We start from the raw sequence: 23,778 nt of genomic DNA, 5'->3' as shown, positions 1-23,778 counted from the left end.
TCAGTAAATTAGCCTGTAAACATGTTTTGACTGAAGAAAATTGTGGGGCCATGCTCAAGAGCAGTTCCTGGGTGGGATTTACAGTGTTAGGCAATGCATTTAAATGTGGCCGTACCAGCTGGGAGGGAGAAAGCACCACAGTGAACGGCCAAATGTCTGCCCTGGCTTCCAGGGAGGAGAGCTTGCCTTGAACTCCTCTCCCTTTGGGACGAAGCAGCCGCAAGCTCTGGAAAAGGACATATTATCTGGGTGCGAGGGCATCAGACAAACATAACTTCTGCTTTCTGCCTCAGCCCTGACGTGATTACAGGGCCATGAGAAATCTGATGCCTCTACTTATGAAGTAATTTGGAAAGAATAAAAGCTTATTTTCCAGAGCCACTATGAAAAAGTCCCAGTCTGCCTCAGAGACCATGGCTGGAGGAAGCAAATACGCAATTTTCTGTCAGATATGGAGTGTATCCTTAACAGCAGCAGGGAAAAGTATAGGATCAATCCACCTCCAGTTACCTGCATAAAAGCTAATTCACAGAGAAACCATTTATAACATTAGTGCCCTTAGGTGTTTGCAAGCACTGATCCGAGACTGCAAAGACACCTGTAAGACAAACACCAGAGGTTACCCCTTTGGTGTTACTGACAGCTGGGACAGCTTGTACTGCACCTATGCGAGGGCTGGCCAAGCCAGCATGCTCCCCTGCACCTTCGTACTAACACCCGAGGTCTACAAACACAGTGATTCAGTCCTCACAGGGCGCCAAGTCCCCTGTCACAGCCTCGCATGCCATCAGGCCCAGGGGAGGTAGAGCTGTGCCAGTGGGCTGCAGGTACTGGGGCTGGGGCCAGCCTGCACCTGCGCCGTGGGGAAACAGCAAAGGGGAGGCAATTCCCACGCCTGGAGTAGGGGCTTCCAGGATCAGCAGCAAAGGGCCCACACTCACAAGCTACTTCTGTTAGGAAAGCACAGCTCATCTTGCAATTTCTCTCTGCGCGATAAATAACTTGTTACACCTGCTGCCTTCTCTTTCCTCTTTAAAACAAAAGTAAGTGCGATGAGTGCTCAACCCATCAGCCAATGCACATGCGCAGCACAGGAATCCAGGAGAAGCTATTTATGCAGAGCTTGTAATCTCTCGTGGAGTTATTTCTTCCCTCTTCCCTCTTCTTTTTTTTTTTCTCTTGATGCAAAGAAACATATCCAAGCTGCTTCAGAGGGCTGCTACAGTGTTTTTGTCTGGATCTGTGGGAAACGGGAGTCATCAGGGATGCAGTAGGGAACTGCACGTCACCTGCCAGGCTGGAAAATGCTCTGCACAGGTGAGGGATAGGAAAAGATGCCCAGGTGTGACACATCAGCTAGAGAAAATGCTCAAAGAGTTCTTCCCCAGGTACAGTGCCACTAGACAGGAGCCCATGTGAGAAAAGATGCAGCACACCCGCCTCAGCATAGGGAAGGGAGTAGCTGGGAGGGACAAGAGATTTGAAGTGATGATGATGGCTTGGAGGACTGCTGTGATTCAAAGCTTAAAGGTGTTCCTGCAGGTCCATTAGCTGGGTGAAGCAGAGGTTGTGACACATTATGCAGCTTTGAAGACAGGCTAGTATTTTGTATCAAATTCACGGGACTTCTTCAGCATAACCTGTAAGATGGCTCCTGGATGAAGCAATTTTCTAGGATAGGAAGAGGTCAAAGAAATATAGCTCAAATCTTCCTGCAAGGGACCTTAGTGGAGCTGACAGAGCAAATGTTATTGCAATTGCTTGTAGTAAGTCTTGGAAACTAGGAACTGATCCTTTGGATGAACAAACAAACCTGAGCCCAAATTCCTGGTGCTGTGAATGAATGCAGGCACTTTTCGGGGCACCACTGTTTGACAGAGCCTTTGAGTTAAAAGCTCAGGAGCAGGCTTGTACTTTACCCTAAAAATGGACCCAGTATCACTGAGAGTGGGCCAAAGTGCGGCACTGGGATATTGTAATGGCCAATTCCTCAAACCCTCTGACTGTGCTTGTGCCTCTGGACCAAGCCACAACAAGCAAAGAAAGCCAAGCCACACTTTGGATGGAGACCACTTCCCATCTCGAGTGGAAGGCAGCCTTTGCTACCCTGTGGAGGGGCCAGAGCAAAACATGCTCTGCTGAGGAGAGGGGAAACCTGTGGGACTTTTGAGGAGATGTGGGCAAGGGAGTGGGTGGAGGAAAGAGGGAGGGAAATGGTAAAGAAGAGATCTGGGTAAGTAAACCAAAAGGGATCCACAGGAAAATTCTGGAATTATCTGAATTATTTCCCTGGAATCACATTACATATATTTCTCTCAATCCCCTTGGGAAAATAAGGCATGTAATTTCTTTCTGAATCAGCCTGGAAAAGGTGAGGCTGAAGGCCCCTGGATTGGGTGTGTGGGGACCTTAGGGAGGAATGGGAGGGGGCTAGCCACTGTACGAAATCCCAGTGTCAAAGGGCTTGGGGGCCCAAGTGATACACAAGGCACTCACTGTATGTCCGTATTGTCTCCTTCATAAAAGGGGCTGGGACTGGGAAAAAGGAGACAGTTTCCAGGATACTGGCCAGCAGCCGCTGGAATGCCCCGACCCCCCCCAGCCCCTACACGCTATAAAGGCAGGGGGGAGGAGAGATGCATTTGTGCCCTTTTTTCTTCAGGGGTGAAAACAAGGAAGGTTTTCCTTTCAGGGGCCAGCCCTCAACTCCTTCACTACTTCTCCCCAGTTTAGCAATTCTCAGCTGCAAGTAGTGAGGACTTTTGAGATGGTCAAGTCCTGGCTGCCCAGGGCATAGGGAAGAGAAAAATCACAAATGCTGAGGTCTGCAATGCACTGGAGCCTTTGTCAACATCTGCTTTGGCCCAGAGACCTTTTTTGCGCTGTTCAGCTGTGGGATGGACTGGTTGGTAGTTAATATCTATCCTGTAAGACTACTTTCAGCCAGGGGTGGGGGGGTGTCAGGATGCTAAAGGTGGTGGATAAGCGTGATGGATGTGTGCTTCGACACCGCAGGGTACAAGGTGTGACTTACAGTTAAATGGACCGGAGGCAAGTGCAGAAAGAAGGCAAGGGTACCCGCACTGTGCAGGCAGACAGGGAGGAACCAAGAAGTAAATCTAAGTTTTGGGCTGGGTCAAAAGATAACACACTGATACTTTGCCAGGAGCTCCACAAAAGTTTCAGCTCCAGCCGCCGGGTGCTGTATGGCTGTGCTCAGCCCCGCGCACTGCCGGGGTGAGATCACCTCGCTCGCAGCGCTGTCACACCTGGCTTGCTGGAGCCACCAAATGGAGAGCCAGCTCGGCTGCACTGCAGGTATGTCCTCAGTGTCTGAGGCCGGGTGGTGGGAACAGACCGCCTTTGTGGTCTTCTGGGAAGAACCACAAGACCCAGACTGCTCTCATTACTGTAAAACAACCCCCAAGGCATTATTTATTATGGGGTCACATCAAGGAAAGAAACGCCTGTCCTGATGAGGTCTGTATCGGATTGTGATGGTGGTATGGGGTTTTTTTGTTTGTTTTTGAATAAAGGAAGTCCTTGTGGTGAGGTCCTTGATGAGGTCTGAGGTCCCACCCTACAGGGCTGGAAGGATTCTACAGAGTTGGAAGGATTTTCTTGGCTTGAACGCACACAGAAAGGGAAGCTTTGGGGCAGGAAGGGAGAAGGTTTTTTTAAATCTTCTTTTGTGAGTCCTCCCTTTCTCTCAGGGAACTGAAGGCCTGTTTTCGGGGGAGACCTGGCTTGGCAAACCACCAGCACTTTAATGATTGCAGACACAACTATTCAGGCCGTTCTTTTTATTCAAGGAACTATGGAGTCCCACACAATGCCGGCCTCCCAGCATCTTCCTGTGCCACCTCCTGCTCGTGAAACTGTGGTAGTCAAAGCCATCCCACCCCCAAGAGTAGCAGCACTAGGTAGCGCAGTGCTATGGCTTTTGGGCACGGCTTTTTGTGCTTCTCTGAGCTGTCAGGATAGGAAGGACACTTTGCTGTAGGTCTGGTCCCCCACTCTGGCTACGTTGTGGCCACATTCATGATGGCCACAAAGAGTTGGGGGGAGGTGGAGGTGGGGGCTGCTTTCAGTACAACACAAGGCAGCAATTTTATTTTGCGTATTATCAAAATAATACATTGCTGGAACATTTCCACATTGCTAAGTCTAGATGGTATGGCCTGGAGCTGTTTGCAAGGGGTATCATTTTGTTGAGGACTCTGCAATATTTTATTCCAGCCCACTTCTGTCCTCCCTGAACTGGAGAAGCAGGGGAATCGGACTAGCTTGAACCAACACTGAGGCAGGGCTGCTGGCTTTTAAGCAGAAGAAATCTGGCTCACAAACATTGAGAAATACATCTGAGGGATTTTTTTTTTTTTTTTTTAAATATGTACAGGACTAGGCAGGACATTCTGAGGTTAAATTCTACGCATTTATAGGAACTCTGGTAAAGCAATTAAGGTCCCAGATTTGACTTGCATTAGCATATTTATAACCTGGTGGGGAATGTTTTCCATATTCCTTGTGTCTATTTTTGTAATGATACTAATCCTTTACATTTCTGTATCACCTTTCATTTAGGAGGACTAGATCCCAAGTTGCTTTACTTATGCAGGACAAAAATACAGGCAGACTTGATATACCTAAAACAGAGTGGAAAGTGATGTGATAAATGCAATTTATGGAATACCTTTGACAGCTTTACCTCCTTTTCACCCCTATGCCTGCATGCTATGGAATACAGAAACTCTTCATGCTGCTTTCAAGTGTGCACACACACACACACATACATGTTTAACACAGACTTGCCTCCTTTTTCCCTAAAGTGGAATTTTTGCCCTCAAGTCACACTTGGCATGAATAATAGGAACAGAAATATTCAGTCTGGGGTAGACATGGCTAAATGATGAAAATTTAAGTTCCTTAGCCAGATTTGTGAAAACGTAAGTTTTACTTGTAATTTTTTATCTTTTTTTTTCAAATTATAGCAGCATAGTTGCACAGAACTTGTGAAATCTTAAAAGGTCACCCCTGTATAATAAAACCTAATTCAGAATAATTTATTGTCAGTTACCACCATGCTAGATGATTTTGGGCTTATTATCAGGAAAGACAAAACTTGGTGATTTAACCTGCAAATTCCTAAGGTGAAGTTTGAAGTATCATTCTGAATGATAATAATAAAGATAAATGATAACAAAGTCCAAAGCCAGAAGCTAGCCCAAAACTTCCCATCATATTTAGTGAATTAGGTACAGAAATATTCCTCTGAATGGGAGCCTTAGTATATCATCTTCAGTCTACTGAAAGAATGAAATGACTCATGACTCTCATTGAATATTTTTGAAAATTAATTTCTTGCAAAAAAGATTAGGATTTGGGAGGTCCCCTGTTACTAAAATTCAGTATTAGACTGTTATTATTTGACCAATTATATTTTTGTACAAAAGACATATTTCAGGCTCAATGTTCTTATGTACTATCAGAAGTAAAAATAGTTTTATTTTAATAAAAAAAGGTTGATAATTCCTCTGAGTAATATGAAACAGTAATCCTGTCAGGTCAGTCCATAATTAGACCTGAATGGTGACATTATTGTTATACAAAGAATCATTTCAGTTGTATTAAGAGGATTTCATTCAGTAGTAATCACAGCTTTTCTTTTCCTTAATTTTTAAATTTTTGGAGACAGTATCTTCAGACAGATGTGGCTGTAAAGTAAATGGGAAAACAACAATGCAATTTTGTATCATCTCCTAAAATACCCTCTGCCTTTTTTTTCCTGTAAAACATGGCATTTTTTCCTTTGAATCCTTGTTTGTAGAACCGCCACAAATAGGGCACATGTATTTTGTGGAAGGCAACATGTAACACTGTTGGCACTTGAAACAGCCTAAAACTTGGACAAAACGCACCAATGGCTTTTCAAAGTGACATGAGATATTTCACAAATACAACCAAGATACCTAACAAATGCAACAAGAGCAACTTTGTTATGCTGTCTGGTCCAGAAAGCAATGTTTTTAGCATATGTTGCTAATAGGAACCTTAGCTGTGCTTGATCACTTCCCAAATAAGCTGTTTAAACATGAAGCATTAGGCCAGAACGCTGAGCACTTTTGCAGAGGATGGGGGTTAACAATTCACAAGACTAATCCTGTTTGATCTGCTGAGAAATTCAATCCAGCATGAGCATGATTTTACTTAATAGCACATTGGGTGAGGAGGTTGCCAGAGGCGGGATGTTTTCCTCCTGGCTGAGGTCGGGCTGCTGGAGCTGGCCCATCTGCCATTACATGGAGTCCTGCCATCCCCCTGCCTCATGGTCCTGCTCCTTTTTGCTGTGTGTTTGCACGTGCGTGCGTGTGCGTGCGTTCATGTCTGAGCTCCTTTTTTCTGGCAGCTGCTGTAGGTGAGTTGTGGATGCATTTTTGCAGGTCCCCCAAGGCACAGATAGTAAGAGCCTCATTCTCTAGGTGGAAGCTACCTGGCTGAGATATGTGCCATTAATGACTGAAAAGAAGCGGAGTTGTTCCCTAGTGTGCTGAGGCATGGATACATGCACTTCTGTGGGTGCCTCTGAGGGCTGCCTGTCAAAGCCAAGAGCATGAGGGAGCAGCACAGGTAGTGTTTTCCTCTTGTCCATATCCTGCACGCAGCAGATTGACTGCGTGCTTCTTTGCAATGCGCTGGAGCTGTGTCTCAGAGGAGGATGGAAAATGTGTTCAAAATGTTGCCAGTTTAACAGAAAGCTGGGTGAGTTCCCTTGCTTTTAATAGAACGTACCTTTCTTTTACTGTTGCTAATGCAGAAAACAGCTGATCATACCCTGTGGGTCTTACATTATTTTTATAGTACTTTGGAATAAAAGAGCATATTGCATGTCAAGAGTGGTAAGGATTTTATGGAGGAAGATAGGCCATGGATGCTCTTTGCTTCCTCTAGACCTTTGAGAGAAGTGGAGTGCTATACTGTACCATCAGAGACACACTAGCTCATTAAAAATAGAAAGGATTGTCATTTGTCACTTTAAAGTGCATTCAACATACACTTGCCTATTTGGGTTTTTCATCATGCACTTGTGCAACACCTCGTCCTAATCCACAATTGCAGCTCTTTGCCTCTGCTGTAATACAAACAGTGATGATAAATTAATGTCTGGCTTGGCAATATTCCTACAGTCTCCAATTATGAGAAAGTATTTTCATTTAGAGAAGAGAAATCAAATGGCAGATTCCACTGTCTCTCACCCTTCCTGTCTGTGAACAAGCTAGTCCTTGTTGTAAACTCCATGTAACTTGCTGTGGGGGAGAAGGCACTGTGGAAGCCCCCTGCTCTTTAAATAAAGGTAGCACTTCAGTATTTACTTCTCGGGGATCTTTTCTAATAGAGTTAACTATCTGAAACGGAGAAGGAAAAGGTTTCTTGAAAACCAAATACAAAGGTTTCACAGGTAGCAAGAACCAGCGTGGACAGAGGTGGAATGCGTTGCAAACAGGATGCGTCTTCCAAACCCTAGATCACCAGCACAAAAGTAACAATACATTGTTGCTCACTCTGCAAAGTCTGGGACTGTTTCTGTACATGATGCAGTGTGGACAGCCAGAATCCCTGGATAACCAGTGTCTTCAGCTGTGCTCTCACAAGACAAACACTGCTGCCTCAGGCTGGTCAGCTTGAGCTCACATCACACCCTGGCTGAGACCAAGAAGATGACTGGCATTGCTCAGAAGTACTTTACCAAGAGCAAACATCCATGGAGCCATGGAGCCACTGCTCTCCAGTGCTGCTCTCAAGGGCTCACTGAGTTTCCTGGAGACATGAAAATCAACTGCCAAGGAACACTCCTGGCCTACTGGAGTAGTTGCATTGGTACGCTCTCTCAGAAAGGACCATGTGCTACCTTTAGGCTGGGGCAGTTTCTAGGCATGTGTTTCTGTCCACACTACAAAAAGCTGTGGAAATCTGTGGCAGGCAAAAATTAGTAATGTTGTCTCCTTGGTTTTCATGTCATATATATGTCAGGATATGGTCATGAATGCATATGTTAATTTTGTTCTGTGCTCCCACAAGCTTAGAGAGACTGAAGGCAGGAAGCCTTTGCAAGTAGCATTATTTGATATCTGCAAGCCAAATGAAAGGGATCCCCCCTCATGTGTAGAAACTGTGAAGTTATAGGCAGCAGAGGGGTAGCCAAGCCAGCAGGATGCACAGTGCTTGCACTCGAGTGGAGGAGTGAAGACAGCACGGGTAGCCATACTCCCTCGTCTTACCTCCCAGCTGCTGCTCCTTGGGCAAGCTCAGCTCACAGATTCGGAAGTCTGCATGACAGAAGAACAGCTGGCAGATCTAAAGGCAGGGATCTGAATGCAGTGTGCATTTTAAAACATGAAAACACTGCAACAGAGTCCAACCCCTCCTCACCCTTTCCCCTGCGGCTACCTTCAACACCATTTATCTCAAGGAAGACCTAGATTGGCCTTTGACCTAGGGCTTTCCTCTCTGATTACAGTGTTTTGGAGTAAGCAGTGCCGGCTAAGTCCCAGATGCTATAGCTGTGGCTTACAGACACTCCCATCCCCAGCTGGAGGATGCTATGTTAAGGGACTGCCACCTGGCAGCATCTTCAAGGAACTGCAAAAACGCTAAAGGAGAGATGGAGGTTGGTGAGTATCAGCCTACTGGGAGACTTGGAGGTGCACCCAGAAAGGAGAGATGAGAGTTGAGCCAGACTGGTGCCGACTGAACTACCTGGAGTTAAGAAGCTGCTGCTGTGATAAAAGACAGTAGGTCAGTGAAACTTTTGATATGATGACCCACTCTCTTAAAAAGTTGTATTTCCTTTGAGAAAAATCCCACTGTTTTCCTTCTTTTACTTCAAGGTGGTTGAAGAAGCCTGAGCTAGCTGTACTCTGTCATTGCCCCTTTTCAGGTAAGAGCTAAGATCTTGCTTTGTGAAGATACACGCAGGGAGGCAGGTCCCACTTTGTCCCCACACTCCTAGGAAAGCAGGGAAGACCAGAGGTGACAACTTTACTGAAGAGTGGTGTGGGATGAAAAGAACAATAAATAATCTCCCTTGGCCAAGACCTAGTAACCCAACTTCTTTAATTCTGAAGTCTTCAGTATGGTCCCCTTGCCTGTGCTACCCTTTTTTCTGTCTTGTGACAAGCCAGCAGACATAACAAGAGCAACTCCGCAGCACACACTCCGGATGTTCCCCCAAATAAGTCTCTTGGCCAGCTTGCCTAAAGCTTTCTAAACCAGCTGAGTTTGAAAGCAAGCACACAGTAAGCAGTAAATAATTTCTCTAACATTTCAGAAGACATCAGTTGTCCTACCCTTTGGAAAGTATCCTCTGCTGCCCAATAGCACAGGAAACAAGCTTCCAAACTTTTGTTTGTAAAGAGAGACCTGCATAAACAAGAAAAATTTGAGGCTTGGCTTAGCTGAGCCTGAGAGCCTTTTGCCAATAGTCGCTATACTTAGTGGGTGAAGGGCCCCTGACCAGCAAATGAACTCCAGTCATTACTCTTGGTAATAGTAAGCTTGGGTTATCTTTCCATAATTTAAGTACAAATTTTCATACAGAGAAAAGCTCAAGAGAGATTGAGAGCTGGAGAGATCGAGGTCCTTTTCATTTTTAGAGCCAGCACAAACAGTAGGCTAAGGTCCTGAAATACACCACTAACGTATCTTCAGCTCTGGTCACCTCTTAGGACCGTTGCTAGATGTGACAGCTCAGCTAAGCCTGCTCAGCCAAGAATGCCCTATGTGTGCTCATATGTTGAGGCTATGAAGGATTTTGTCAATGAATATCAAATCAACGTGGGTTTTTTTTTTCAAGAAAGATATGAGAAAAGCTGACACTGATATTTACACAAGTCACCAGACAGACACTGACCAGAAGCCATAGTTGGTGACCTGGATGTGAAAGTATCTGTGTACCTCCCCGCAGATGCCCCATGCTTCTGAGATCCCTCTCATCCCCCAAAATTTGTAGAGCTGAATTCAGCAGGGAAGGTCTTGACTTACCAGTCTGTGTGTGCGTCATCGATCACCAGGAGGATCTTGGGTTTCTGGGCCACAGGTGGTGTGGGGCTGGCCGAGTGATCGATTAATCCTGCAGCTGCTTGCGTGGTTTGCTTCATGGCACTGGAGATGGAGCTGAAGATGCTGGTGCCACTAGAGGAGGAGTGCGAGGGCTGCGGTGGCTGCGGGTGCTTTCTCTCCGTGGCAGGAGAAACCGGGGAGCTTGTGGAGTTGTCAGGACGCTGCAAGTCCATCATGTAGCCGTTGGGCAAATTTGCCACAAAACTACTGTCTGAGAGACGCCGCCGAAGGAAATTCATTGTTGCAGTGTTGTGTGGAAACCTTCTCAGCAAGAGGAAGGCTGGACGAGTGTCACCAGTCCCAGGGAATGTTTCTCCGTGTGTGTAGGGTACTCTTGCTGTCCAGGCAGGCAGGCTTTTCCCCTGGAAATCCCCCTGGACAAATATGCCTTAGTTTTTCAGCTATGTTTTCTTTCTCTCCTGTGGGAAGAGAAACAAAGACATACCTGTGAGATACATACTATGAGTCTGAGATAAGAAAAACTCTTTTGGCCTTTTAAACGGATACCTTAATCAACAATGAGAGGAAAAAAAGACTACCAATTTCTATGCAGTATGCTACACTGGAACAGAGAAACACATAGGACAAAGTATGTTTCATGGTGCTCTCTCATCCCAAAACATTTTCTGGTCTGGGCAGACCAGCTTGTACTAGCTTAAGGGCTAACAATTCTATAACTGTTCACTGTGGAGAAAGAAAAATTCTTCTGACTGTAAATGTTAATCTTCAAAAGAGAGACAGCTTATTTCTGGTATTTCATGTGTAAGAAGTAACACACGTTGGTTACAGAATAACCAGCAAATGATCCAATATGATAAGAAGTTGCATCATCTTTGGCAGGCTTGTAAGCATGGCTCTGAATTTAAGGAACAAAGGTCTTAAATCCAAATAGCATGTAGAAGTTAAATAGTAGAAAAATCCCTTCGTGCATCTTGATCAAGTGCAGTGGCAGCTTCAAGTGCTTGTTTCTGTCCCTGCTCCTCTCTGCACTCAACATTAGACCTGGAGCCAGGTGCCTGCTGGTAGCTGCTAGACATAGCAGACTACCTGATTTTACAAGTTCACTTGTAGAATTTTTGCAGGTACTCAAAACTAGAAGCTTGGCTGTCTAATCTTCACATACTGCCTTTTTTTTTTTTTTCCTGTTGCTGGTTTTTTTTGTTTTTCTAGTTTTAAGAAGAAAGGTCTGTTACTCTGCTCAACTTTTCCAGTGAGAAAATGAACACTGAGAAATATAACTATCTGTCTCTTCTCCCTTGATCATAGCATGATGACTTTGGTTTTGCCCAGAACACTGTTTTTCAGCAGTTAAATAGTCTCACAGAGTTAATAGTTACTTTAAAAAAAATATTTCACCTGTAGGCACAGCCCAGAAATGAGATTTCCACAGTAATTCCCCAAGACTTTTTGCCTGCTGAGACAGCCTTTGAGTCTTGACCAGAGGCTGGTTGGTGAGATTTAAGGTGGCGGGGTGGGGTCGGGGGAGAGAAACATATTGCTGGTAAAATACAAATGTTTTTCAAAACAGACATATCTGCGGCAACAAAAGTAAAAGGCATCCTATATATCAAGAGAGATGTGTCACAGGGATTCCTGGTATCATAATTAAATCATGCCCCAATGCCCTTCAAGTCTTTCTGAATGAGCCCCCTACAACCGCTGGGGCTCCCTGCCTCCACCTGCCTGGTCTGGCCTCCCTCGGGGCTCGCACCTCTGTTCCAGTCTCCGATTGCCTCTCAATGGCAGTAAACTGTCTTTTCCCAGCTGGTCCAAGAAAGCTCAGTGTCTACAAATCTCCCTCCCAGAGCTGTGGCTGAGAGCTCATGGAGCAATGAAACAGCTTTTTTTAAAATTAGCTGTCATTTATTTTCACCTATAGGGAGACCAAGTACTTGGACCTGTCTATGTCTGTACCTCTCAGCCCCAGAGCCTTAGGGAGGCTCAGATGAGCCTTCCTGGAGTAAATGAGCTACAAAGACTCCCTTGGCACATGTCCCCCAAATCTCATCATCCATCACCACTCTGACCCCGTGGGCACAGAATCCATCTGGAGTGGGGGCTCCACGGCTCCCTGCTGAAGCTGCTGATACTGGTTTATTGGAGCAACTTTTCTTTTGATTTCTCAACCCTAGCAGTACAATTCCTCTGACTTTGCTGAAGCCTGGAGGTTGTCTTTTCCCAGGGAATAGCTCAGGAAATCTTTAATGACTTCCTGCCATATTTACAGTCGATACCATATCTTGAGGCATTGTGCTGACTTCCCGCCTGGTCCTGGCACACCCGGTGACCACACAACATCAGCAAACGGGAGCACTGGTGAGCGCTTCGGTAGCACTGACTGTTTATGCAGTGATTATTCCAAAAAGCAGGTAACATATAGTATCCATGAATTATGAGCTAGCTACTCACCTCACATACGCACCCACACAGCACTTGGCCTGCCTGTGTCCTAGTGCAGTAACCGTGAGTGCCGGCACAGAGCCAGCCGCTGTTCCCTGTCCGTGATGGCCAGGGAGCCTACAGACACTTTGTGGGGGTTATATACCACAGGCTGGGTAAAAATGTGCTGCGCTGTCCTCTGCCTAGGAACCTGTTTTCTACCTTGCATAACACAAGTAAGAAAAATCCCCCCACTTTAATGACAGGCTGCTCAAGAGTAGGTCCAGTCCTGGTTCAGAGGAGCACCCCAGGGATGAGTCTACTGTCAGAAGGATTCCAAATCAGTATCCCGTTACTGTGTACAGCAATCAGGCGTGCTCTTTTGGAGGACCTTGGCACTAACTGGCACGAGGTGGCATGTAATTTCGATATGAGTCGCAGGAGAAGTGGTTTTATCACGAGCCGCCTGCCCCTTGCACGCTTTGCACAGCATCGCAGAGCTGCCGGTTCCTGCTGTGGCAGCTCTCAGCCACGGGAGGGAACCTGGCCCCAGCCATACAGGCCAGACAAGGCTCTTTTCACAAGCCAGTATCCTCGGGACAGGGTCCAGCGGGACTTGCTTACTCTCCAAAGTGTTTCTCTCCCCACACCCCCGCCCCCCGCCCCCCCCCCCCCCCCCCCCCCCGCCAGGTGCTTGCATGGCTGCTTCCTCCTCTGCAAGATTTGCATACTCCCAAAGAACACGGGCTCCTTGCAAACCATCAGCAAGTAAGGAACTGGCAAATGTCTCTGCTCTGCCCTGCACTGCAGGAAGAAGGGCACGGAGGCACGTGGCATAGGTTGTCCTAGATCTGGGAAGGGCCAGAGTACCCTGTGATGCACCTGGAAGGCACGCAGGTTTCCTCTGCAACAGGGCTTCCGAAATTGTGTCCTTTGGTGTACTGTTTACAATAAAAAAATTACTATACTTATTGCAAGGCCACAACCACTCAGTTCCTGGACCCTTCTAAACAGCAATATCTACAGTGACCCATCATTTTTTTCCACCAGGGGTTTGGTGGTGGAAGGTGTTGCCCAGGAGCCACTGCAAGCTGGCAGAACTCTCTTGCCTGGAGAGGCTGGGACACTGCACTCAGGCTGGCCATCCCCTCTGCCCACTGGCACTGCCGCCACTTGCTGTGAAGTCTGGGCTGTGTGCCATGGGCTTGGGAAGCAAGGAGAGAAAACCTAAGCGACTGATGTCACAGGGCAATCTCCCTCCAGCAAAGCATGCAGAGGTGAAATTCAAACAGAGTGACACTGCTGCAGCAGAGAGCAATGCCTGGCTCCACTCTGGGACAGGGGATGGCAAACCTGCCACAACTTTGACTTTGGGTCTGTCAAAGCAATGGCACAGACTGCCCTCCTTTCATTACATACATTTTTCTAATGAGCTGGGTAATGTAATTAAAATAGAGGGTTTTTTGGTTTTTTTTTTAAATGAAGTTATTGGTGGCTTTTCTGGATTGATTTATTGATTGCCATTAGTGCTACCACAGAGGAGATCTTCTCTGCAATGGGGGCAGTGTAAACTGCCAGCAGATTCCTTTGCTCACTGGCAAAACTCATCGCCTGCTCCTGCATCATGCGCACTTGCTGTTACTTAACATTCAGCTGTAGACGTTTTCATATAGGCAGAGGCTGAGTAAGTTAGGACTTCATTTGCCTACTGCTTGAAACTCCCCGTGGACATCCTGAGGGCTCACCACCTCAGGCCAAATCTGGCTCTGCGCAGATCTCACAGCATGCAGGTCTCCTGCAGCACAGCATCCACCTGGTGTACATACAGATCCCACCCTAGCAGCCAAGCGGGGCTGTAACTTCAACAAAGCCAGGAGCCAACACCTCCTTCAGAAGCAAGACAAATATGTTAAGTGGTATTTTGTCGCTCCAGAGCCACAGGTAGGAGAGCTGCTGGCTCTACACCATCAAATTGTACCTTGCCTCTGTGTATGCCATTGTCTTCCTATGGCCCACATGAGACAAGTCACCTACTTAACACTGTGCCAGGCATAAAACTGCCCATAGGAAGGCCTGTAGCCCCCTGCACAGATGAAATATGGCCCATGGGCTGCTTCTAGGTGAGACAGAAGGACCTATTGAGTTCCTCAAGCTGCAATACAGCAGCTGCCTCCCACCACACAGGAATAATCTGCTGCTGTATGAAGCAGCTGCTCCCGAAAGCTAGATGGGATAACAGTGGGCACCTGGGCTGTGGAGCTGCAGGTTGGGGATCTAGGTTTATTTCAGGATGGGGAAATAATAAACAAGCCATAGGTGAATGAGTGAGTCCAGAGGAAAGAGAGCAGGCAGGAGAAAAGGGAAGAGGAGGATGAGGAGAAGGAGGAGAAGGCACAAGCAGAAAGGGAGGAAGTAAGCAGGAATCGGTTTAACCAAAAGACAACGCAGGAACATGCGGAAATCCCAACAATGAGATTAAAGTCAGGGAATCAAAAGGAAACAATGTGAGCAACCAAATGAAGCAAGAGGAAGGTCAATTAGAGCTGACCTGGAAAACAACAGCAAAGAGGCTGGCACCGTCAGCCCCTCACTAACGCGGTTAAACTTCCTGGCTGATATTTTCGGAAAGGCAAGGGAGGGAAAGCAATCTGCTCCCTCAGCATGTTGACAGCAGCCAGGCATCTACCTGCTTTTTCTCAAGGATATACGCCGCAGAGATGCAAGTTATCTCAGAAAACCTGTTGACATGTGTTAGGAAACAAGAACAAAGCGCTCACTTAAACCTCTTGTCAGGTTACTTTCTAATGTGCAGTAACATCCAGAGGGAACCAAACTCAGCTGGCTGGTAGCTGTTAACCATGCTTAGATTTCCCCTGAGCTTGTTATCTATGCTGTCAGGTAATGAACTGACACGACTGCGCCAGCCTGCATCTGATTCCTGCTCAACAGCCTCAACAGTGCAATGCTGGGAACAGCAAGGTGGAAAAACAACACGGAGAGATTACCCTGCCACCTTGCCATAAGGGACTAAACACTTACTGCTGCCCCATGGCAGATGGAAAGATGAGGGGATGCTCCTTACCTGGCAACAGCCACTTACTGATACCCCTCACATCCATTTTGTGGATTGCCTTCAGAATGCACTCAAGTCTTAAGATATTCCCCTGGGTCCCTCCCAGCCCTCAGGCATACGGACAAAATGTGGGAGTGAACTTCTGTGGAGGGACAGCCATGTTAGGTAGCTCCAAATCCAGCTGAATGACTTTCTACATACGTTTTCAAAAAGAGGAAAGCAAGAGATTTTTTATTATTGTCAAGCTTTCAGTTTTTCACCCTCAATGGCTTCAGCATTCCTTGGCATAGCTTGATATTTCTTGGGAAGAATTGAAAGCACAATAAAACAATTAGTTCTGAAATTAATTAGAACTTTTGTTGTGTTGGGGTTTTACCTCACTTGTCACAGTTTTGGACTCAAGAGGCTCATGTGTTCAAATATTTTTCAGTATTCTTCAGTGCAAGCTGAAATTCCATAAATCAGGAAATTAAAACAATAGGGGTTGGAAAAGAAAAGGAAAAGGATACCCCACCACCCCAGTTTGTAAACCTGAAGCATATACAAAAGCGTAAGGGTTGGAAAGACTGTATGTAGTTCCAAAGAACAGAGGAAAGCAGAGAGTTTCCATGCTGGTGTTCAGTTTGCAAAGAGCTTTCCCAAGCGTCATTAACGCAATACAGCTCTAAAGCAGACAGTGGTAGAAATCCCCCAAACACGTACATAAGCGTGTACATCTACAGCACAAATTCCACCTAAAATCAGAGGGTTTTGTGCATCCACGTGCCGGAGACACTTCTGGAAATTGTGTATCTGCTGTGACTGACACCAGCAGAGCCGCTCTGTCTTTTTGAGGGAGTTGCAAGAAGGCAAGACCCTGTAGCTGAAGGGGGTGGCATGGCAGGGGAGCAGTGGCACCATGCCATCAGGATGATAATGTCACCTAGAGCCCGAGTTCCCTGTTGTGTGTTAGAGAGTTGTTCAGGAGAATTTCACTTGCTTCCCAAATTCTCTATTACCTTTCACAGCAGCAGTGATTTCCTTTGGAAACGTGCTCTTCAAGGATTTTTGCAAGAAGTCAGTGCCTTGTATATCCAATTTCTCTGTTTAAAGAGATCCTCAGAGATCCCAGAAGGTCTCTGTCAGAAACAAATCGCTTTACCGAATTTAACATGCTTCATTAAGCCACTAATACATATAAAGGTGCAACAATTCTTTTGTCTTATTGCTGCTTTCTTGTAGACCTTAAAAAATCCTCTCTACTTTCTTGGGTGGCTAGTTAACTGGAAAAGTCTAGGCTTCACAAATCTTATTTATATTTTCAGTTTGCAAAGCTGTCAATGCCTTCTATATAGCAGTTTCAGCATAGGGGGGTTGCCTTACCCGGTCCTGAGGATAATGGGTGTGCACATACCAATCTGAGTGCAAATGGGACCATTTCCCAAGAATCACACCCAGCACAGCAAATTAGTTAGTCTGTTTCCTCTTTAGCCTGTTATTTCATAATAGCAAGCTAAGAAAAGAAGGAGGGAAAAAAAAGAGTCTAAAATGATCATTGTAAGATCATCAGGCTTTCAAGTAGATTGCAAAGGAAGATGACTAAAGCCATGAACAATAGCAAATGTTTTCTAGTGAAAAATAAATCTGAATATTATGGTAATACTCTATGGCTTTAATACGCCCAAGAACAAACTGTGATGTGCTGCTTCTTGGAACCAATACATTATTTCCTCATTTTACTCTCACTGTGGAAATCCTGTTGGCACCTAATGGCCACAGTGTTGTCTCAGTGGTAATATCCCCTTGTCAATGAGCTTAAGGAGGCCTTTTGTGGCCTGTCTCTGTTCCATACCAACACTTGCTTATCAGCAAAGCCAGACCCAGCTCAACTGGAGCAGGCAGTATGGGGCAAAGAAATCTTGTGCTAATCCTTGAATACTATAGAGCCATCTCCCACGGAAAGTCACTTGAATTGGCATACTGCCTCCATTTCTTATTTCCCTAGAGTACTGTGGTCATTCCCACCATGAGCAATAGTGACACTAATGCTTCCATTAAGGCTAATACTTATACACATGCCAAAGTGTTTCCTCATGATTATATTACAGCAAAGCAAGAGACAGCAGTGCAAACCTGAGAATTTATAGAGATAAATGCTCTGTATATTAAGCAGATGAAAGGGTAAGAAGGAAGCTCTGAAGCCTCCATCTTTTTCCTTCCCAGTCTTGGATCTGATGCGGTTCACGTGTGTTTGTGAGACATGCTCTAAGTTTCCTGCAGTAACCATACAAGTCCTGATTTCATGGTGATAAGAGTGAAAGCAGCACTGGACATGCCATTAATAGAGCAGGGTTTTCCTTCAGCTGAGAGACACGTTGCTTTGAAGAGTGCCGATCTGAATAAAATCAAGAAGCTGGATGTGTTTAGTATGTAGGGCCTGCCAATATGCATTAGGGCTCATCCAGATAAAAGATGCCTAAGGGACTGACAACTCACAGGTTCTCAGAGGAAACTACAGCAGCCTGGCCAGTGCTAATGGAGCTCCTGTTTTGATTATGATCACATACTCTTCCTCATTCAAATGCTATTTTCTTTCTACTGTATTTCAATTCTGCCACAACAGACTGGTTATTTAAAATGCAGGTAGACAGACTATTTTATTACTATAGAGTTAACGAGATATGTTGGGGGCGGAAAAAGTGCTATGGGTCACGAAAGGGAAGAAACAATTCACTAAGACAGCATAACATACACCTACTAGATAATTATTAATTAATTGATGATGATAAGAAGGATTATCTGTTTGGAGCACAAATTGTATTACTTTACATATGTTTATAAGACAAAAATGGATCGCATATTTCCAAATAACATATCTTAAAACACAACTCTGAAATTCTTGCATCAATGCTTCTAACTCATTTTAAAATGCCACAAAAACTCAGTTTATTTCCCTAATGTTCTGTGCTTCTGGGGTTTAAAGAACTTTCCTTTGAACATCTGAAGTCCTCTAAACCATCTACAGTGCTAGTATAGTCCATCTAAGTTTTGCTGTTATTTGCATCCACACACCACCATCGCTTTCCCCAAACCAGTCCAGACACCATCATATCCCAGTTTCTCAGATTTTTCCCATATGGTGAGGAACCCCTTGTAATACCTGAGATTTATGCAGCCTGATAGTGTGAACAGCAGGTATGTGGCAAAATAAAGCAACAAGGTGCTCATTTGCTTTCTAACCATATGTGCTTATCTCACGTAGCAGCACTCAATACAAAGAGAATAAGCTGAGAATTTGAGCACAGTTACTGATTTATTTTGATGATGGAAGAGAAAGACAACATTTTGCTGCACTCTAGGGAAGATTTCTGATGCAACTGTATGATAGCTTAATGGCAAATTATTTCATGTGCTGTAGAAGTGGTAGAAGATTGACTGGCTAGACTATTTTCCCCAAAGAGGCAGAGAAAATGGGGACTAGTAGACCTTCATCTGGAGTACTGTAGGAGTCCAACTGGCTACGTCTGTCTCAAGCTCTGTGATGACCAACCCAAACTGTGCTGAGTATTTGTAGGGATGTTTTTCTTCACTTTTTTTTTTTTTCCCATCATTGCTATTGATCACATGGAGACACATGAAAAGCTGTGTGGGTTTGTGCAATACACCCCTTTGGCTTGCACCATGTACCCACACACTTCTTAGCCCAGCAAGGGTGACAATTCCCTCTCTCAGAGCTGGACTGAGCACCCCACTCTTCGCAATGTCACCAGTGCCTGCTTCCCAGCTGCAGCCTCACAAATGTCCGTGAGATCCTGCTCTTAGCATGGCTGCAGGTTGGAGCTGCAAGGCACATGTATTCATGGTGCCAGCAGGAGCCTGTGCAGAATGGTCAGGAGGAAGGTGTTTCTCTTCCTTAATAAAGTATCTGGCCAGGTTTCAAATGCCATTTAAGAATTTATGTTGGCTCCATAGGGATACTGTGTTGACAAAGAGTTTTATCACCAGAGGTGCACTGCTGTAATTAGAAAATATGTTTTAAAAACCTAATAATAAATTATTTCACTAGCTTATTTCACTAACTGTCCTTTATCAAGTTGTCTTCTCTCCCGGTTCCTGTCTGCTTGCCTATCCGTTTTTTGCATTCGTGCTGGACGGTGCAGGAGCCCTCCATAACTGGCTCCAAACACCGGAAATTATGTTTAGGCAAAAAGCATCAGAAAATATAATACATGAGTGTGGGAACCGGAATAGATTCTGGACCCAGACAAAGTCCTGAGAGATCAGGCTAGTGGGCTGAGCCTGGACATGGAAAAATAGCATGTGATTTTAACAGAGTCCTATGCCATCAGCCTGGGGAAAGGTCACTTGGTGTCAGTGACTTGGTTTCCTCACTTAAGAAGACAAGTTTATTTTGTAGCGCGCAGAGATGTTAGGCTCAGCTAGCATGCCTCGGTGCTGCACCACTGAACCCAGGCAGGAGCAGCTTCAAGAGCTCTGCTTCCCCTGCTGATCAATAACTGAATCACAAAGCTTTTCAGGGTTACGAAATCGACCAGCCTTATTTAAGAAGCCAACCACCAAGCCTTTTAAGGGCTGGTCAATACGTAGCCACCATGATTTGGGGGGTAAGGGGAAGTTTTCTTGGAGGAAAAAACTTGGCATTTTGTAACGGGGAATGCGAAGAATTGATCTGCACAGCTGTTTTAGTTTCTTTTTCTCCCATACTCGTTGAACTTCTTTCCCAAGCCTGGAAAGGAGAGAAGGAAGGGGAAGAGGGGAAGGGAGAACCGGCGGTGGCTCTGCAGCTGGGAGGAACTCGAGCCGCACACATTGGTGCAAGCTCTGGCTGGGTACGCACACACGTATGACGTGACTAACTGGTTACAGGGAGCACAAACATTGCAGCGGGCAGAACAGAAATGGGGACATCCTAGGAATCTCAGAGTTATCTGAGAGCCACACTGGGGCCTCCCTTTCTGCATTTGTGTCTTGACTAGCAGGACAGGTAGGCAGTCGCTAATTCATCATAATTGTATGATGATATAGCTAACAATAGAAGCAGCATTGCTAAGTATTCCTATTCCTCTGTGAGACAGTCTGTATTTGATTAGGATAAGTGGTGCAGCCCCATGTGACTGAAGCTTACTGACAAAAGCCGCTTTTACTGTGGATAGTATTTACAGAAAAAAAGACGTGCCCAAGAGGAGACTGTAAGATCAGTTGAAGAGTCCAAAACAAACTCAGCAGAGCTCTGAGTAATAACTAGAGAGCTGCCTTGCTCTGCTGGGTTTATTTTCAGCTCTTGCCCAGACAGAGTCACCTGAGCCTTCAGGTTGATAAAGGCCAGTGGGTTTAAAACATTGCATGTTGAAACTGGCCACCCTGTAACAACTGCATCACTTTGCATCCCTATGCAGTCATAGAGATGGCTAAACCCACCCCCAGACAAACCCCAGGGCACAACTTTTTAGCTTCAAGATTTCAGAGGCTGGCATGGGTGGCAAGACGTTAACTACAGCAGGCTGAGGGAGTATGTTTACTCCCTGCAGCTCTGCATGGAGCTACGCACTCTCCTTGTTAGCCTGGCCTCCCCTTGTTAGGATGATGAGCCGAATTCTGCCTGCACTTACACTTGCATGGTCAGTGTTTGCCACAGGCTTGAGCTGAAATGCAAGAGATGATATTCCTGCATGTTGCAGTATGGCAGTCCGTGCATTAAAACACACAAAACATTATTCTGTATTTTAAGACTGCACACAAAAGGAAAACAGTCCTACATTTTTTGTGGATAGGAAAAGCAGTTCCTTTCTCTATATTCTTTTATTATGGGTATTTTACTTTGAGCAGGTTACTTAACTACTTTGTGCCTTAGTGTACCTAATTTTGTAACAATATTTCTGTTAAATAAAGCGTGGAAATACTAAATTGGGTCAAGTTTGAGAGAGACTGACATGTGTGGTGGCATAAATACAGGTTGCAGAGGTGTTCTATGATACACAAAGTAAGTATAGCAGCTGTTTAATATTAAATCTACCTGAAAACTGTATTACTTTTTAACATGGAAGGATGTACAGAGTTCCCAGCTCAAATGAGAGCTGCTAAGGTCGCCAGAGTCCAGTTTCAGAGCTGATCACTGCAAAAACTCTTGTGGATACCTGTAAGATGTTAATTATTTAAGAAGGTAGCATATGGGTGATCTTTTATAATGAGCCAGGTTAGACACAAAGATCTCCATCCCCATTCCTATCCAATGCAAAACCATTATCTAAACATGTTCCAGTGATGGGGTTATGATAGTCTGATATCATCAGTGAACTCCATCAAAGTATATGAATCACCTTCACATGTTGGCGATAGGCCCTGCACATCCACATGTATTTTCCTAAGAGCTGTAGGAAGAACCCTGGTTAAATCACTTCATATGGGAATCCACATGTAAAACCAAGGCAAGAGAGGGTCATACTGTAAGCACTAATAATAATATACACTGCATGATAACAAATTCATAAAAGTCCTTCACTATTATCAGCTTAATCACTTGCTCTTTTCTTGCTTTGCTCTCCATCATTAGTATCTCATTTCGAAAAGAGAATCACTTTGGATCTCTTCAATTACTACTAAAGCACTGCAGAGCACTTGTAAAAGATCAAATAGATTTAAAGACTAGGATCATTGAGCTTGGCCTCCCACATAGTGCAAGCTTGCATAGTTTCTCCCAACAACTCCTGCTGTGAGTTTATAATTTCTGGTTGAAAAACCAGCTTCAAAGCTAGTTTGTATATACTCACTGGTGTGTCCAAACCAGTCCTGTAACTAAACCATCACCACTGCAGCAGGAGCAAAGCAGCAGCTCCCTGAAAACCTGGGTGAAGAAAACAGCATTTTGTCTGGCTGTGATGATCCCCCAACCAGCAGGGACTGCACGACCATATGATAGCCCAACACAAAGACACTTGCTTAAGCATCCCAGAAGAGCTCAGATGTTCATGTTGTAAAGCAGCAGCTGTCTCCTGAGCAGCTAGATCTTGAGCAGCAGCTGCTGCCAGTGCATCATCTGCAGGGCTAGTCAGTGCCTGGCAGCAGTTCCTACCTGAGCTGATTTTTCAGTTTGTGCTATCCTGAAGGTTGAACAAGAAACACTGCCAAGTGATGCAGGAGATGGCAGCTGGTTTGTCAGCCTTGGCCCTGCCCCCCCTCTGCCTGTTCGTCACTGAGCCTCATGGCAAAGCCCATCCCCTGGGAATGCTGCCAGCCACAGCCCACCAAGCTTTCTTTGCTAGCAAGCAGCAGCAAGGCTGCAGACTTCAATCAAACTGTTGGTCTTTGCTGGCACCTCCATGCAATCACAGCAGCTACCTGATGCTCCTTAATATTAATGAAGCAGCAGCAAGAACATTCTGGGTGGAGAAACTGTGGTGGAAAAAAACTAGTTAGTAAATGAGTATTCCCACCTACTAAGTATAACAACTGCTTTGTGTTAGCAAAGAAAACTCAGTTTTGCCAAGGGGAAGCGCAGAACCTGCTGGAGGCTCACAAAGATTTACTGCTGATGATTATTCCACCTCCTCCACCAGCTGCTAAAACTGACCATATCATGAAACAGGTATGTGATATGGCATCTTTAAAAAAACAGGGCCTACCTGATGCTCTACCACTAAACATAAAACCATGCACTTAGGAGGTTAGACAACTAAAGAGTCTATTCATTCTTCACCACCTAATCTGCTCTGGCAAAATCTGCTGGTCTTACAGCATCATGTGAGGGTAACCAGCTATTGCTTCCATTAGTCCAAGGTGTGGGAGGCTCTGGAGAAAGTTGCAGTTGTAGATGCCTCACTAATAATTAAACCCTGCTGGTGTCCTCTCACCTTTCAAGCCGGAGGACAACCACCTCAGAACTACCTCAGGGTCCTCAGCAGATCAAAACCATCTAACAGTGAGATGGAAGAAAGACAGACTGACAGAGGCATAGCTGAAGGTGTAGGTTCTTCAGAACATAAGCACTAAGGTCTTTTCAGCCATGGTCGTATGGAAGGAATTACAGCGCAGGGAGACATATGGAGCCAGGCTAAGAATGGTCTGGAGAAAAATTTTTGTATTTGTAAGAGTAGGTTGAAAACCAGACTGCTCATTTCAAAGGAATTTTGCCATTTTAAAATATTTTTTGCTCCAAACCAGCACTACAAATATTCAAAATTTTCTTGTAACATGTTGTATCAAATATCACATTC

The 23,778-nt window shown here is 45.2% G+C and overlaps 1 protein-coding gene across 3 annotated transcripts in view; it reads right to left on the bottom strand.

The window, feature by feature from the left end:
- The window catches only part of SYN3 (synapsin III), a 206,418-nt gene that overhangs the window by 175,387 nt on the left and 7,253 nt on the right, over positions 1-23,778 (bottom strand). For 2 of the 3 annotated variants that reach the window (XM_037389309.1, XM_037389311.1), the window contains one exon: positions 10,039-10,535. In XM_037389309.1, coding sequence (XP_037245206.1) covers positions 10,039-10,355 — 317 coding nt within the window. In that variant the 5' untranslated portion in view covers positions 10,356-10,535. Of the gene's footprint in view, positions 1-10,038; positions 10,536-10,623; positions 10,966-23,778 lie in introns of those variants that run through there. The other variant, XM_037389310.1, reaches the window with a different exon arrangement.

Source organism: Falco rusticolus, chromosome 5 (assembly GCF_015220075.1).
Source record: "Falco rusticolus isolate bFalRus1 chromosome 5, bFalRus1.pri, whole genome shotgun sequence".
Lineage (NCBI taxonomy): Eukaryota > Metazoa > Chordata > Aves > Falconiformes > Falconidae > Falco > Falco rusticolus.
The sequence above is the reverse complement of the archived record's forward strand: the minus strand, read 5'-3'. Positions and strand labels throughout refer to the sequence as shown.